Genomic DNA, 14,898 nt, shown 5'->3' on the forward strand with positions numbered 1-14,898 from the left:
GCTAACAGGCGACTGAAGAAGGTTTGAACTGAAGTTGGTCAAAGGTTCTTGTGGAAATATGAGGTTTGTCAAGAAGAAAGTGAGTGAGTGAGTGAGTATGGTTTTACCCCGCTTTTAGCAATATTCCAGCAATATCACGGCGGGGGACACCAGAAATGGGCTTCACACATTGTACCCATGTCAGGAATCGAACCTGGGTCATCAGCGTGACGAGCGAACGCTTTAACCACTAGGCTACCCGACCGCCCCTCAAGAAGAAAGATTCTTGAACTGAACTAAGAATATGATGCAAGAATTGGGCACGGGGAAGGTTTACCCCTAGATGCAATGATCTCAGGTTTGCCCCAGGATGCAATGATCTCAGGTTTGCGCCAGGATGCAATGATCACAGTTGTGGGTTGGGTTAAGTACAAGTTGAGGGGGAGGGATGTTCTCATGTGGTTGGAGGTACCAGGGCAGGTTTCCTTTGCAAAGTGTATCTTCAAGAGAGCATAATGCTGAATGGATTTATTCTTGTGAAGGAAACAGTGAGTGATAGATGCAGTGGTTTCCATTAAGGATCAAGACAGAGCAAGAAAAGTCTTGAAAAAAGGGAAAAGAAAAGTCTTGACCAAAATGAAGAAGGGTCAGTCGAGGAATTGAAAGAACAAGAAATTGGAAATGGTGGAACTGGGTGAGAAATGGATGGTCGGACACTAGGAAAATAAGAATATGTCACGAAAAATGCAGAAAAGATGCAGTCTAACATGATGCAGCTGTTAACAGCTGGCATCATTTGACGGTTTGCTCCTTCTGTTCAGCAGCCATATTACTGACAGATCTGAATCAGAAGAGGATGTGGAATATCCTGTATTGCTGATGCTGTCCCCAATGACAGATTCTGGAGTTTCAAAAGGGGGAGAGTGTCAATGTACTTAATAACCATACCTCCCAGTATTGCATTGGATGATAGTAACCTAATTGTCTACTGGAACATGGAATGGACATTTCACCAGGACCCCGTAACTCAAAGTGATCTTAGTGCTGTGTTAGTCTGTTAAGGTATAGTCGTTATTTCATCTTAGTGGAATCACTTTAAAGAATTGGGCTCTGCCTATACTGGCCTCCACAAGCTGTCCATTTGAGTACATTAACCTCTATGCCGGTTTCTGGCAAAAGGCCATACATAGGAATAGTCTTGTCCAGAACACATACCTGGTACTACGTGAATCATAGGTCATGCAAGGTCAAGGTAATAACAAGCAATGGTATGCCCAGCAACCCCTTACACTTTGTGAGATGCTTCAGAGCAGATACTAGATTTCTTAAGCTTTTATTTAGTTTCTTAATTTCATAAATCCACTCATTGAGTGAGTGAGTGAGTGAGTATTGTTTTCGGACGCTTTTAGCAGTATTCCAGCAATATCACGGCAGGGGACACCAGAAATTGGCTTCACACATTGTACCCATGTCGGGAATCGAACCCGGGTCTTCTGCATGACGAGCGAACGCTTTAACCACTATGACAATTGTGCAATTATATATCATATTGTTTTCTTTCTTAAGTGTCCAAAACAAAATCTGTAATAATTTTTTTTCAAGTGGATCAGTATGTGTTGGAAGCTTCTCAACCACAACCCTGTGTTTTCGAAAAAATCATTACATTGATTTAATTAGTTGTTACCTCATTAGTATCTGCACCAAAATGTCATAAAAGGGGAAATAAGAAGTTGCTATCCACACCATAGATTGTTATTACCGGAACCTACATGAACTTCTAAAACTCAAAGACTTTATAGTCTGGGGCTATACAATTCATTTTGCCAAGGTCCCAATCTTCATGTAGCTGTTTCAAGGCTTAAAACGAAAAGATTCTGTTGAAAATAAATATTTCAAAATCAAGACTTCATGCTACAGTTGTGGAGGTTATTGACATCCAACCTCTCCAGCTTGTAGCAAGAGGTGGTATGCAGGGTGGGATGATGGGGTTGGGGTGATGAGCAGGGTGGTGATGTAGGGTGAGTGAGGGGGAGTCATGGAGGCAAGTTACTCACAGAACCAGGAGGTCCCATCTGAAAGTTTACAGATTGCTCAAGACAGTAAGACCGAGCCAGAGACTGGCTGGAGATGAGGTTAGAAAGACAAGAACTGATTGTAGACAGTTAAAGTGTGTAGACCTACACTGTCACATACATGACAACTTGAAGTACTTGAAAAGCATAAAAAAATCATTTGGATAATCAAAATTTGTATGGATATGAAAAAGATATTTCCCTGAAAAGCCTTAAAGGACAATTCAAGGTCACTCTCTGATCCACGACATTTGTCATCACATGACATCTGCCGCTTCTATGAAATCAGTTGGGCTCATGTTCAGATAAAACTAAAACACTTTGTAGAGATCCTCCAGAAATAGTTTTGGGCCCATTTTTACTTTCCTCAACATTGTTGTCATAAGAACAAACAGTTTTTTCAGCAAAAAATATCATTCTTATCCACATGAACATTTCTAATAACAGATCATTTGATTTCTAAATGTTTTCCTCATTTTTTGGATTATGCAATGGACCAAAACAAAACCTTACACCATGTCCTTTGAGACTTATGTCTTGTTTCACTGAGAATGTCAAAATTTCAAGAAGTAGCATGAAGATTATTCCTGACAGTTTACTAGGTACGTCTATACACTTTGAAGAAGTTCCTGTAAGAAAGTGAGTGGTAAGAACATGGACACGGTAACACAACAATGTTACCTTTGAACAGAACACAGTAACACAACAATGTTACCTTTGAACACAACACAGTAACACAACAATGTTACCTTTGAACACAACACAGTAACACAATGTTACCTCTGAACAGAACACGGTAACACAATGTTACCTTTAAACAGAACAGTAACACAATGTTACCTCTAAACAGAACATCGTAACACAATGTTACCTCTGAACAGAACACAGTAACACAATGTTACCTCTAAACAGAACACAGTAACACAATGTTACCTCTAAACAGAACACAGGAACACAATGTTACCTCTGAACAGAACATGGTAACACAATGTGACCTCTGAACAGAACACAGTAACACAATGTTACCTCTGAACAGAACACAGTAACACAATGTTACCTCTGAACAGAACACAGTAACACAATGTTACCTCTGAACAGAACATGGTAACACAATGTTACCTCTGAACAGAACACAGTAACACAATGTCACCTCTGAACAGAACACAGTAACACAATGTTACCTCTGAACAGAACAAATTTAGACAACATAGCCATATACAGGCAGGTTTTAGACAGATTACAGACACATAGACAGGTTTTAGACAACATAGACACATACAGACAAGTTTTAGACATATTCTAGACATATAAAGACAGGTTTAGACAGATTATAGACATGTTTCTAAGCTAGGCTATATCATGTTTATATACCACATGATACAGCATCACTTACCGGTTCATCCTGTTGAGCAAAAAACACAGGTAGATGAAATATTCAGCATGAATTCATGAAATATTCAACACAAACTGATGAAATGAAACGATGGGATTTAAAGCAAGGATTTAAAGACACTGGAAGTGATTTCCATGGTCTGTGGTCACCAATTCACCTGGTGTACACAAATACACTCATTGTCACCAGTACACCTGGTGTACACGAATACACTCCGTGCTCAAATACACAGGAAACATGTAAAGGTTTTACACTGAACATAGCCACATAGAACACTGGGAATAAACAGATGCTTAAGGTTCTGATAACTGTTATATTTAACCAAAATGAAAAACTAATTACTGTTCATGAATAGCTACAGTTTTCCAAAGTGTAAAGCAAAAATACTTTTGAATGATCCTAAAAGTGAAAAAGCCCAAACACAAAATAGCAAGGGTTAAAATAGTTAATATTTCTTAAATCATATCTTTTCTTAAGCAATCTTTTTCTGTAACGAAAAAATTTAAAAGTGAACCATGACTGTGAAAAATTTAAATTTAAATTTTGAAAATCATAAATTTAAATTTAAATGTTGGATATGCTGGTCATGGCTCTGAATCTAAGGCTTATTGTGATCTATGGTCTGTCAGCACAATATTAATGCTCACTGATATTGCCAAAATGGTAAGCATCTATGCATAAATCACATGACTTCTCAACCATAATCTGATCAGCTGTAATCTTCTGCCATATTGTTCAAAACAGCATTCAAACAGTATTCATCAAACAAGAGGGTAAAGACACATATAGCACATGTATGGCACAGCAGAAACACAAGTTTCCAATACACAAAACACAAGATATATATAACCATAGAGGCATATATCGTGGAACATATTGACAGAACAAAACATTTACAAGATAGGAAAACCGTAGGATTCAGAGCTGGCAACTTCAAGAAGTCTACCGATAGCAACACACATAGATGTGCAGTTGATGAAGAGAGACATCACACGTGTCGTCAGGAACACTCGACCATCACAACAAGATATGCTTTCTGGATCAAGACTGACACTTTTTTGAAAACTGATAAAAAAGTTTAATACAAATATTCAGATATATTTTATGTGCAGATTTGTTTTTGAATTCATTTTCATGGAAACAATATTGATTATGTCCTAATTGAACAAATTAGATAAAACCAACAGAGCATCTTCATTGTATGAGATGAGATATTAATTTATATACATAAATATTGGCGGTTAATAAATTTTGTTAGAGGGTAATAATTACTGTTGATGCAAATTGTGTGATAAAAGTGTGTTGGCATCATCCAGAAGGTCATATCCTGTTGTCATGGTTCTGAAGAAAGATTCTATTGTCAGAAGAAACGTACCAGTCCCTTCACAGTCCATGTTGCCTTGGGTGCAGGCTCTCCAATGTAGGTGATGGGGATAGAAAAGGGTTGGCCAGCCTTGATCTGGATCTTCTTTGTGACGTCTTGGTGGTTGATACGTGGCTTAACTGGGAACACAAGCAATATAGGAGATATCAACAGCTATTGATTGTGTTTACCAATCTGTATGTTTATATTGAGGCATTTAAAAGAAATAATTTTACTGAAGTCTTTGATGTGCTTTTAGAAGTTGGGAGATCATGAATACATGAAACGTTTTTATGTATAGCAACTTTTTTTAAGTAGCTCTGAAACGTTGTACAAAGAATAAAAAAAGTTGCTATCCATAAAAAAGTGTCGTGTATTTAATAATTTTGCTGTTCAAGTCTTTAAAATGTGTCAGAGTCTTTTTCCCTTCTTGCATGTTATGTTATTGTGTATATCAGTTTTGATAAGATAATCAGTTAATTAATCACTATCAATACATCAATTCAACATATAAAATCTGTATCAGTAAATCAACAGTATTTTGAAATCCCATCCCCGATATTTTAGTGTTCCATCATGATTGTGTGATCTGTACAGTATATATGAGATGGACACTTCAATAGATTACCTCTCCTGGACTTCAGAATCACAGGTCCGGAACACTCGCTGCCCTCAGATAATCCGGCCTTGTTCTTAGCCTTGACACGGAACTCGTATTCTTTGCCTTCCTTAAGGCCATCGACAGTTGCTGTGTCAGCAGTTCCCGGAACATCGGTACCCTGATGGCAGTAGGACAACATGAGAACTGTGTGTATTCATAGGCGGATCCAGAGGAGGGATCCAGGGGTCCGGATCCCCACTTTTTTAAAAAGCCAATGTAGTATGTTGTAGGCAGTAAAATTATCTAGAGAGAGAATTTTTATATTTTGGACCCAGCCCTTCTAAAAATGCTGAATCCGCCCTTGATATCTGATATGACAGCTTCATTTTGGTGTCTATATATTAGACAAGCAACAGACACTTTTGGTTCTTGCATTTTGTGATCAGAACTGAAGTGATTTGGGTGTAACACTGTTGTGATAGTATTTCAGGCACGGATAAAAGCAAGAGGACAGCCCAAAGGGAAACCAGACAGGTAAGGTGCTGACAAACCAAGGATCATAATGGAGCAGAATTTAAGATCTGAACCAACAACCAGTGCATCCTGGCATGGATAACTCAGCAACACCTTAGACCACTGGACCATCAGTGCCTCCAATATAAGGAGGTGAAATTGGGTTCAATGTCACGTCAAAGATTATTGCATTTATTTTGAGATGTGCATGCATGTGTGTTTATGTCTGCTTGTACTAGCTTGGACATATGCTGGTAATACTAGTATAGTCCACAGAGATTCCATGATGACTCCGACCCAACCATTCCTTGTTTTATCCCCTTATCAGGAAGGTAAAAACAAGTACCATCTTCAAAGTCTTTTGGTATGATGCGGCTGGCAATTTTTTTATATGGCAGCCTCGATCAGGGACATTGGGGAAGAATCAAAAATACATTCCATACACATGTAGTGAAGTTTCTCCTGACTTCTTGACACTTATAGTCTGGAAGGTAATTTAAGGTACCGACGTTTACTACAATATCTGAAAAACTATCGGACCTACTCCAGTCAAAGTTGGTATGAGATTATTAAACAGTCATACATAACTGGATATTACCTTTAAAGACAATCAGTGCATGAATAAAAAATCTGTCTATTTAGCTATCACTATATTTCATCAACAACCAGACCTGTTCGTCACGGGTGGAACGAGCATTCATTTAAACAGCCATCTGCTTAATGCTACCCCTGCATCACAGGGCCATATGACACAGTTGGACCAATCAACTCAACTCGAAAGGGTGCACGGGAATCATGCACGTTAAGTTGCCCAACGCTAAAACAAAATTTGTGCGTTTTTCAGATATTGTAGTAAACGTCAGTACCTTAAATTACCTTCCAGACTATAAACGTAGCCGTCTTCCCAGGAGAATTCCTGACAGAAGTCTTCTTCAGACTTCCTAAACCAGCTTTGCTTTCTTAGGGAGAACCTACCTTCTTCCATTCATCCGTTCCCTTCTCCCTGTACTCTACAGCATAACTTTGGATGGGGGCGCCACCATCTTTCTTGGGTGGGTCAAACTTGATTTCGGCATAGTCCTTGTCATAATCAATGATCTCTGGAGTTCCTGGTGGATCGGAAGGATCTGAAATAGATGGGTAGATCAATTTATACAGTGTGAGCAAGTATGTCTACAGCCATCTTCCCGAGGCAAGAGAGTTAACTGACATTAAAAGTCCAGTTTCCACCCTTGTCGAACTAGGCTGGTATTATGGAGTTACATTTTGGCTAGACTAACGAGTCTAGCATAGTCCAATCAAATTCACGCAACGAAATTGAAATCCGGTTCGTAAACTGTCATGCAGATTTCGGTCGATTGCAAAGAATGTGTAATGCCAACTCGCTGTCAATAGATATTTTCTAAATCTTTTCATGTTTTTAATCAAGGTGCTCACGTGTTTCACGATGTGAGACCCGTTTTATCACAATATATATCTTGATTATCGATCAGATCTTCCTGACAGGGTGCCGCCATTTTGTCTGAAGCAAATACAAGTGATACGAGAGGTAGAATCTGATTGGTCCATAGGAAAAGCTTTGATGGGACATAACTGGTAACAGCCACTGGTGGCGCTTCCATCGGGCCCAGGAATTCCAGCCTACTTCGGCAAGGGTGGAAACTGGACTTTTAAAGTCAGTTAACTCCCTTGCCTAGGGAAGATGGTTTGATGTTGGAATCTAACTGAAGTCTTGTGGTGGTGAGCTTGTGACTGAGTCTTGCAAAGACAGACATCATATATTTTTTATTATTCCGTCAGTTCATAGGCACGATAATGACGTTGAAAACAACAAGAACGTACCCCATGGATCCTTGGCTAGGATTTCTCCATCTGAATCCAAATATTCACTGGTGCCTTCTGAGTTGACAGCAGCCACACGGAACTGATACTTGTGACCTGGTGTCAGGTCACTGACATCAACCTCCATGTCATCTGTCTCACACACTGGCTCCCATTTGCCTGAAGTCAAATAAGAAATATGACAACTGGCAGGAAGCGTAATTCTGAAATATTGCTCAATGAGTGCATGACTCTTGACAGCTTATATTTTTTTGTGCTGCACAAAGTGCTATGAGTGTACAGAAAAATGTATGTGATTTTAGAATGATTTCTTGCCATTTTTTCTTTTTTCGGTTTCACTTTTGGGACATGTTTTTACTCATGAAAAAAAGCAGTGTTTAAGAAGATGTGACGAAGTTTCGTCCTGGCTTAAAATTATTTCTTAAAAACTGTATATGTGACGTTTTTTCTTAAATGCAAAAAAGCTGGGCAACAGTAAACTTCATAATTTTAGAATCCTTCAAGATTAAAATATGGAAATTTTGTGAAATTTTACCTGTAGCAGAGTCCATCTTCTCGACCAGGTAATGGGTGATGGGAGCACCACCATCGTCCTTTGGTTTGTCCCACAACAAGGCACAGCGATCGGCAAAGATGTCTGTCACGTCGAGGGGTCCTTTAGGTTTGCCAGGCTTGTCTGAAGATTGCAAGGAAAGCGTTTATTATTTATTATCAGAATATTTCCGGAATCAGTGAGGCAGATGGTTTTATTTAACTTTCAACAGTTTCATTGGAATGAGTGAGTGAGTGGGTGGGTATGGTTTTTATGCCGCTTCTAGCAATATTCCAGCAATATCACAGCAGGGGACACCAGAAATGTGCTTCACACATTAAAATTGTACCCATGTTGGGATTCGAACCCGGGTCTTCGGTGTGACGAATGAATGTTTTAACCATAGGCTACCTGACCACCCCTCATAGGAATGTGTCCCATAAGGGGATGAGGATGAGGATGAGGATGAGGATGGGATGGACATCATCAGAATAATAAACATACCCATAACAGTTATCTTGACTGGGATCTTGTCGGAACCAGCCTCATTGGTCAATGTCAACTCATATGTTCCTGTGTCAGTACGCTGGGCATCAGGGATGATGAGTTTGGTGTGACCCTTGGAGGTCTCAATGTCAAGGTCAGCTTCACTAAGAGGCTGGCCATCCTTAGACCACTGTGCTCGAGGAAGAGGTGCACCTGCAAAATGGTTGAATTTTATGTACAAGGTTATATTTGTAAAATCTCCACTAAAAAGACATCATTGTGGTAAGAAGTTCAGAACCTTTTACAGGCTATCTGGAGTATTCATCCATCAATAGTAAAGTATCAGCCCATGAAGATCTGGGTTACAATTGGTCTTCAGCAACCCTTGCTTGTTCGAAGAGGCAACTAACGGAATCGGTTGGTCAGGATTCCGACTTGGTTGATGCATGTCATCATATCTCAAACATAGATCAATGCTTGGGTTGTAAATCACTGCATTTGTCTGGTCCAGACTCAATTATTTACAGACTGCCGCCATATAGCTGGAATATTGCTGAGTGCGGCATAAACAAACAAACAAATGTGTATTGTGGACTATTCTGACAATAACACATATTACATAGAGAACCCTCATCGCTACTCACCCACAAAAGGAATGTCAAGTTCAATCCTCTCTCCTCTCTTCACAAAGATCTCCTTGGGAATAGCAGCGGGGTCAATCTTGGGAGGTTTAGGCTCTGTAAGACACACGCACATCGATTATGGCACCACTAAAATCTTAAATTAACACCACGACCATGACCAGAGTAGCTGTCAACATGAACAATCATGAGTGGTCTTTAAAATTAGTTTTGGCAGTGTGATGCCATATGGACCAAGGCCTTAGCTGATGGAGATGTGTGTCTCGCGTATAACGGATTCTTTACATCTTATTTTCATTTTCCTCAAGGACACTGCTACTCACGTTCTTGAACTGTGACCACAGACTTGGTTGGTCGTTCACCAATCTGAAGCTTGTATTCAGCTTCATCCGTTGGCTTGGCTCCCTTGATGGTCAGCTTGAAGGATTCTCCCTTCTGAGTGATGTCATACCTGATAGGTGAGAAAAAGGCAACTGTAACCTGTTTTCTAAACTTAGGGGACATCACTTTATTTATTTTCATTTCAAAAATATTTTTAAAATTAGGGTAATTGTAATTCACATTCATTTCTTGACCATATTTTGTACATGCAATTCATTTTCACTTCAAAATTTATTTTTAAAATTAGGGTCATTGTTATTCAAATTCATTTCTTGACCATATTTTGCACACGTAAGGAAGTGTTAGAACCTTTTAATGATTCATATTCTACTTATTACATTTCTCAGAATCAAAAGTGCCTTCACCCTGACTACCAGTAACTGAAGGGAGTTAACTCTAAGAGGGGAGACAACTCTGATACTCACCTAACATCATCTCCAATAGGTTTTCCATTCTTGAACCACTTGACAGGGTGTTTGTGAGGGTTGGCTGCCTTGCACTCTAGGACCAGGTTTTCACCCTCCTTCACAGTCTTGTTCTCCAACTTCTTCATGAAGCGGACGTCAGCTGAGAATACAGACTTGAGGTTAATGTTGCATTAAACACAAAAAATCTTTCACAGGCAGATCCAGAGGAAGGGTCGAGGGGGTCCGGACAGCCCACCCACCAAACCAGTGGTCAATGGTATGAGCCCCAACCAGCATCTCAGTTAATGCAATTTACCATCAGATGAGTTAGCTGTCCCTGTGGTGATCTGAACAATACCAAAACCATTTTATCCACACAATCCCCATTCCAACTGCATCTTCAAACTAGCAAATAGAGAATGTCTCTATCTAGTGTGGAAATCAGTTTTGGATGATAAAGAGTATTCTTTCGTAGAGTGAGTGAGTATGTTTTTACACTGTTTTCAGCAATATTTCAGGAATATCTCAGCGGGGACCACCAGACACTGGCTTCAAACATGTGGGGAATCAAACCCAGATCTTCAGCATGATGAGCGAATGCTTTAACCACTAGGCTACCCAACTGCCCCTTCTTTCCTAGTCACTGAGATTTGATGATGCATGATGACACCCATTCTTGCAGGCTTTCAAACCTGGTGAACTTAAGCTATATTTGCAAGTACAATTTAATTTAAATTAAAGGTAAAACAACATGTGAGACTGTGAACACAGTACTTAAATGATTACTTACGGGACACAAACAGATCGGCTGATGTGATCTGGCTCAACATGTGACAACTGTACTTGGCGTCATCCTTGATACTGCAGTTCTTCACCACTAGACGGCGCTTCAAGCCATCCTTCTCAAACAGGAATTTACCGCCAGCTTTAAGTTCCTGAAGGTCAAATTCAAAGAGGTCAAAGGCCAACCTAAGTTACAGTTACGTAAAAATCCTACCTCACATTTCAGCATCATCAGTTGGTAGATATAGGAATCATGCAATGTATTGTTAGACTGGTTAAAACATTATTAATGATTGTGTTAACGTCATTAGAACTGAAGTTATATTCTTAATTTCAAAGTTAAGGAATTGACAAAAATGACATGCAGTAAGAATTACATTGCTCTTGGGCAAATTAGGCCTACACAATATATGCAGGCATTGTTAGACTGGTTAAAACATTATTAATAATTGTGTTAAAGTCTTCAGAACTGAACATAATAATATTTTAAATTTCAAAGTTAACGATTCAACAAAATTGACATGCGTTAAGAATTACACTGTTCAAATAAGGCTGACATACTCAGGCTTACAAGTGCCCTTTGTGGCAATAAACATTTAAGGCAATATTTAGGGGCACGTATAGCATTACATTTGTCTTTCTCAATTTGCATAGTTATTATTTTTCAGAATAGGAATTTTATAGAAAAAGGGACTCCTTTTTAAGGATTTACATCCTTTTTGTCAAACTATTATTTTTTCTTAATCAGGGTAAAATTTAGTATATGAACACACGTTTATTGAACTGCCATGAATGAGACAAGGAAAGGGAGGTAATCCTCACGGATTGAGGTAGAGTTACATGATGTGCATACCACTTGGTATTTTTGTATAATCTAGGGCATTGCACTTGTGAGCCTGTAATCAACACGACCTAGGAAACGGAAGGGTTGACGAACTGGTAGTACAGTCAGAGTGAAATCTCACTAAACTAACACTTCAGATTAGATAACTGTAACTGAAACAAAATGTCGGAACTTACCCATGAGGACTTAGTTTACCTTGGTTTAGTTAGAGATTTCACCATGAGTGTGACATCAACAAAACTAGACAGTGGCGGATCAAGAGGAGGAGGAGGGTTCTGGCCCCCAATTCTGCCTTTTTCAAATGTAAAAGACCCCCCCTAAAAACATTTTTTAGAGAAAAAAAAAAAGAAAAAAAAAAAAAAGAAGAAATTTGGGAGGTAGGTTTTTGTGTGGACTCCACCCCCACCCTGCAAGCACCCCCACCCGACCAAAACATCCTGGATCCGCCCCTGCTGTGTTCAAGTTGTAACTGTGTGGATGTACTATGGGGTGCTAAGTACAAATTGTTACAATGTAGGTGACGATATCTTCTATGGGGTGCTACAGGGTAGAAGCTGTAACAATGTAGCTAATTGACTACAGTTATACCTCTTCTGTGTTAAGCTTGATGGTAACAATTTCGCCAGTCTCTGTCTGTTAGGTGTTAATTCAACAATACAACATTAAGTAAAACAATCAATACAACCATATAACAATCAGTACAACAACATAAAAATCAGTACAACATTATAACCCTCTGTTTGTAAGTGAAAACTGAATATTACATAAATAGATATAATACAGGTAATATAATGATATGCTAATATATGCGTTAATATTTTAATACAAGTGATTCAGTGCTTGCTATACACAGTGTTCGAAATACCTGCCTGCCCGACCGTCCGAGACGGGTTGATTTCAACTCGGGCTGTCAGATTTTCAAATCCCCCTGCCCGACGGTCGGGTTATATTTCATATGTAAAAATATTCTAAATATTTCCCGATGATAAGCATTAATTCACATGTAAAGATGAATGATAAAATGGAACCAAAAAGAAACCCCGTTAGCTTTTAGACAACCTAACATTTAGCGATGCGCTTATGCTACAAGCAATCAGTTTTCATATTTTTAATTAAATTATCCTGAGAAACATATGATTATAGTGGACAGGCAGGTTTTGGTCAGGGCTGGCAAGTATTTCAGCTAGCCAGTCCTGTGGTTTGGCTGAAATTTTTGGGAGTTTCATACCCTGCTATACATATGACTACAGGTGTGTTAATTGTTAAATGTTAGTGGAGTGTCCAGTACCAGGTGTCATGAAATATGACATTATAATGCCCTGAAAATACCTTAGTTTTATATACTGACCAAAGATCTTATTTGCATGTAGAAAACTATTAAAGGTGCAAGGTTAATTTTAATTTTAGGATTTTTAAAAATCTTTGTTATATTTAAAAATTTGAAAACAATCATATCATGACGAACATTCGTTTTTACACATCAAGCTTGTCTTTCCCCATAACTATCCAATAACTATCCAATAACTATCCATAACTATCCAATAACGAGAGTGCCACCCCCTTTTGGTATGTGGAATTCAGGGGTCAAAATAAAGGTACTCGGATTCAGCAGTTTGGGATGTGGGATGCAAAAAAGTCATATTTTGTACACAGACTCGGTATTTTTAAAAAAATGATGGCATAGGTAAAATTAGATTACCGATATATTTTTTTCATATTTTTTTTCAAATTGTACGCTTTTATAATCTAGAAACATGTGCTGTAGGTTGTTGTCTGTGATCGACATACAGTCTTTGAAGAGTGAATTTGGAAGTATTCGGGATTCAAGGGTGATCAAATGAGACCGAATAAATAATTAGACGGTGTTCAGGATTCAGGGGAGGGGAAGGTTGGCACCCTCAATAATCAGCCTTCTGAAAATGGCTACTTTCTAGCGGAAACATGGTGCACGTTCATTCCTGTACGAGAATGAGATGTAACTGTGCAGAGGTATAGGCACTCACATCTGGTGCACATCAGACAATGCAGATGAATGTGTTCAGAAAGAATCTCAGTAAAAATATTACAATTTACCTTGCACCTTCAACAAGATTTTTGAAAATAGTTTAAAGATTACCCTTATATACCAGATAAAGGGGGATAACTCCTACCTTTTCATCCTTGAACCAGCTGACCTCTGCCTCAGGGTCACTGACATCACAGATGAAGGTCGCCTTTTCACGCTCAACAGCCTCCACATCTTCCAACTTCTTCATGAACTCCCACTCCGGCTCTGATATGACGTTCATATAGATATTGGCATGTACTAATATGCAGATATTGAGACTATATAGACCAGACTTAATAATGATACAAGGAAAATAAGTGAAATGTCATTATCAATACAAATAAAATATTTAAAATTAAATTTAAATTTATAATTAAGTCGTTGAAAATTTATCTTAAAACTTCAAAACAAATAATGATGAATCCCTATTCTTCCTGCTTCCAACTACTTAAAGTTTTGAGGGCATAAAAAAATATATTTGAAATTGGATTTTTTTACAATTTTTTTCTTGAACAAATAACTTGAATTTTAGGGCCAATATGAGGCATTATGTTACTAATTCTATTGTATAAATAATGGTATACATATTGTCTGTGACAATCCGCAATCCACAATCCACTATTCACAATTACTGACATACATTTCAAATTCATAATCTCAAAATTTGGTCCAAATGTCTGCAGATTGGCGCAACAAGGTTAGCGGTAGATGATGCTTACCTTCTACATAGAGGTCGCAACTGGTGATGGCATCTCCACAACGGCAGGTGTACTCGCCCTCGAGATCGGACTGAGCATCAGGGAACTTGAGAATACATCTGTTCTCTCGCCTCTGAATCTCATATATACCCGGGGTGTACTGAAACACAAATACCACGTTGAATACTTTATCCAGGATTTTTTTTTACAATTTTTTTTTTGAATGCATCATTTTAAAAGTGTTTAGACATGCTATGAAAGTTACCAAAATTAGTTTTTGAAAGTGTATTTTTGTGAATTACAAAACATAATATAT

At 38.5% G+C, this 14,898-nt stretch overlaps 1 protein-coding gene across 7 annotated transcripts in view; it reads right to left on the bottom strand.

The window, feature by feature from the left end:
- The window catches only part of LOC124138180 (twitchin-like), a 180,961-nt gene that overhangs the window by 70,464 nt on the left and 95,599 nt on the right, over window positions 1-14,898 (bottom strand). For 3 of the 7 annotated variants that reach the window (XM_048386202.1, XM_048386199.1, XM_048386200.1), the window contains 12 exons: window positions 14,604-14,742; window positions 13,988-14,109; window positions 11,001-11,145; window positions 10,229-10,370; window positions 9,746-9,873; window positions 9,426-9,518; window positions 8,800-8,994; window positions 8,299-8,439; window positions 7,764-7,922; window positions 6,897-7,048; window positions 5,436-5,586; window positions 4,820-4,947 (listed from right to left, as the gene is read on the bottom strand). In XM_048386202.1, coding sequence (XP_048242159.1) covers window positions 4,820-4,947; window positions 5,436-5,586; window positions 6,897-7,048; window positions 7,764-7,922; window positions 8,299-8,439; window positions 8,800-8,994; window positions 9,426-9,518; window positions 9,746-9,873; window positions 10,229-10,370; window positions 11,001-11,145; window positions 13,988-14,109; window positions 14,604-14,742 — 1,695 coding nt within the window. Of the gene's footprint in view, window positions 1-2,033; window positions 2,052-3,444; window positions 3,454-4,819; window positions 4,948-5,435; window positions 5,587-6,896; window positions 7,049-7,763; window positions 7,923-8,298; window positions 8,440-8,799; window positions 8,995-9,425; window positions 9,519-9,745; window positions 9,874-10,228; window positions 10,371-11,000; window positions 11,146-12,425; window positions 12,471-13,987; window positions 14,110-14,603; window positions 14,743-14,898 lie in introns of all 7 variants that reach the window. The other 4 variants (XM_048386201.1, XM_048386198.1, XM_048386197.1 and 1 more) reach the window with 3 other exon arrangements.

This window comes from Haliotis rufescens, unplaced genomic scaffold (assembly GCF_023055435.1).
Source record: "Haliotis rufescens isolate VD_foot unplaced genomic scaffold, xgHalRufe1.0.p SCAF_6, whole genome shotgun sequence".
Classification (NCBI taxonomy): domain Eukaryota; kingdom Metazoa; phylum Mollusca; class Gastropoda; order Lepetellida; family Haliotidae; genus Haliotis; species Haliotis rufescens.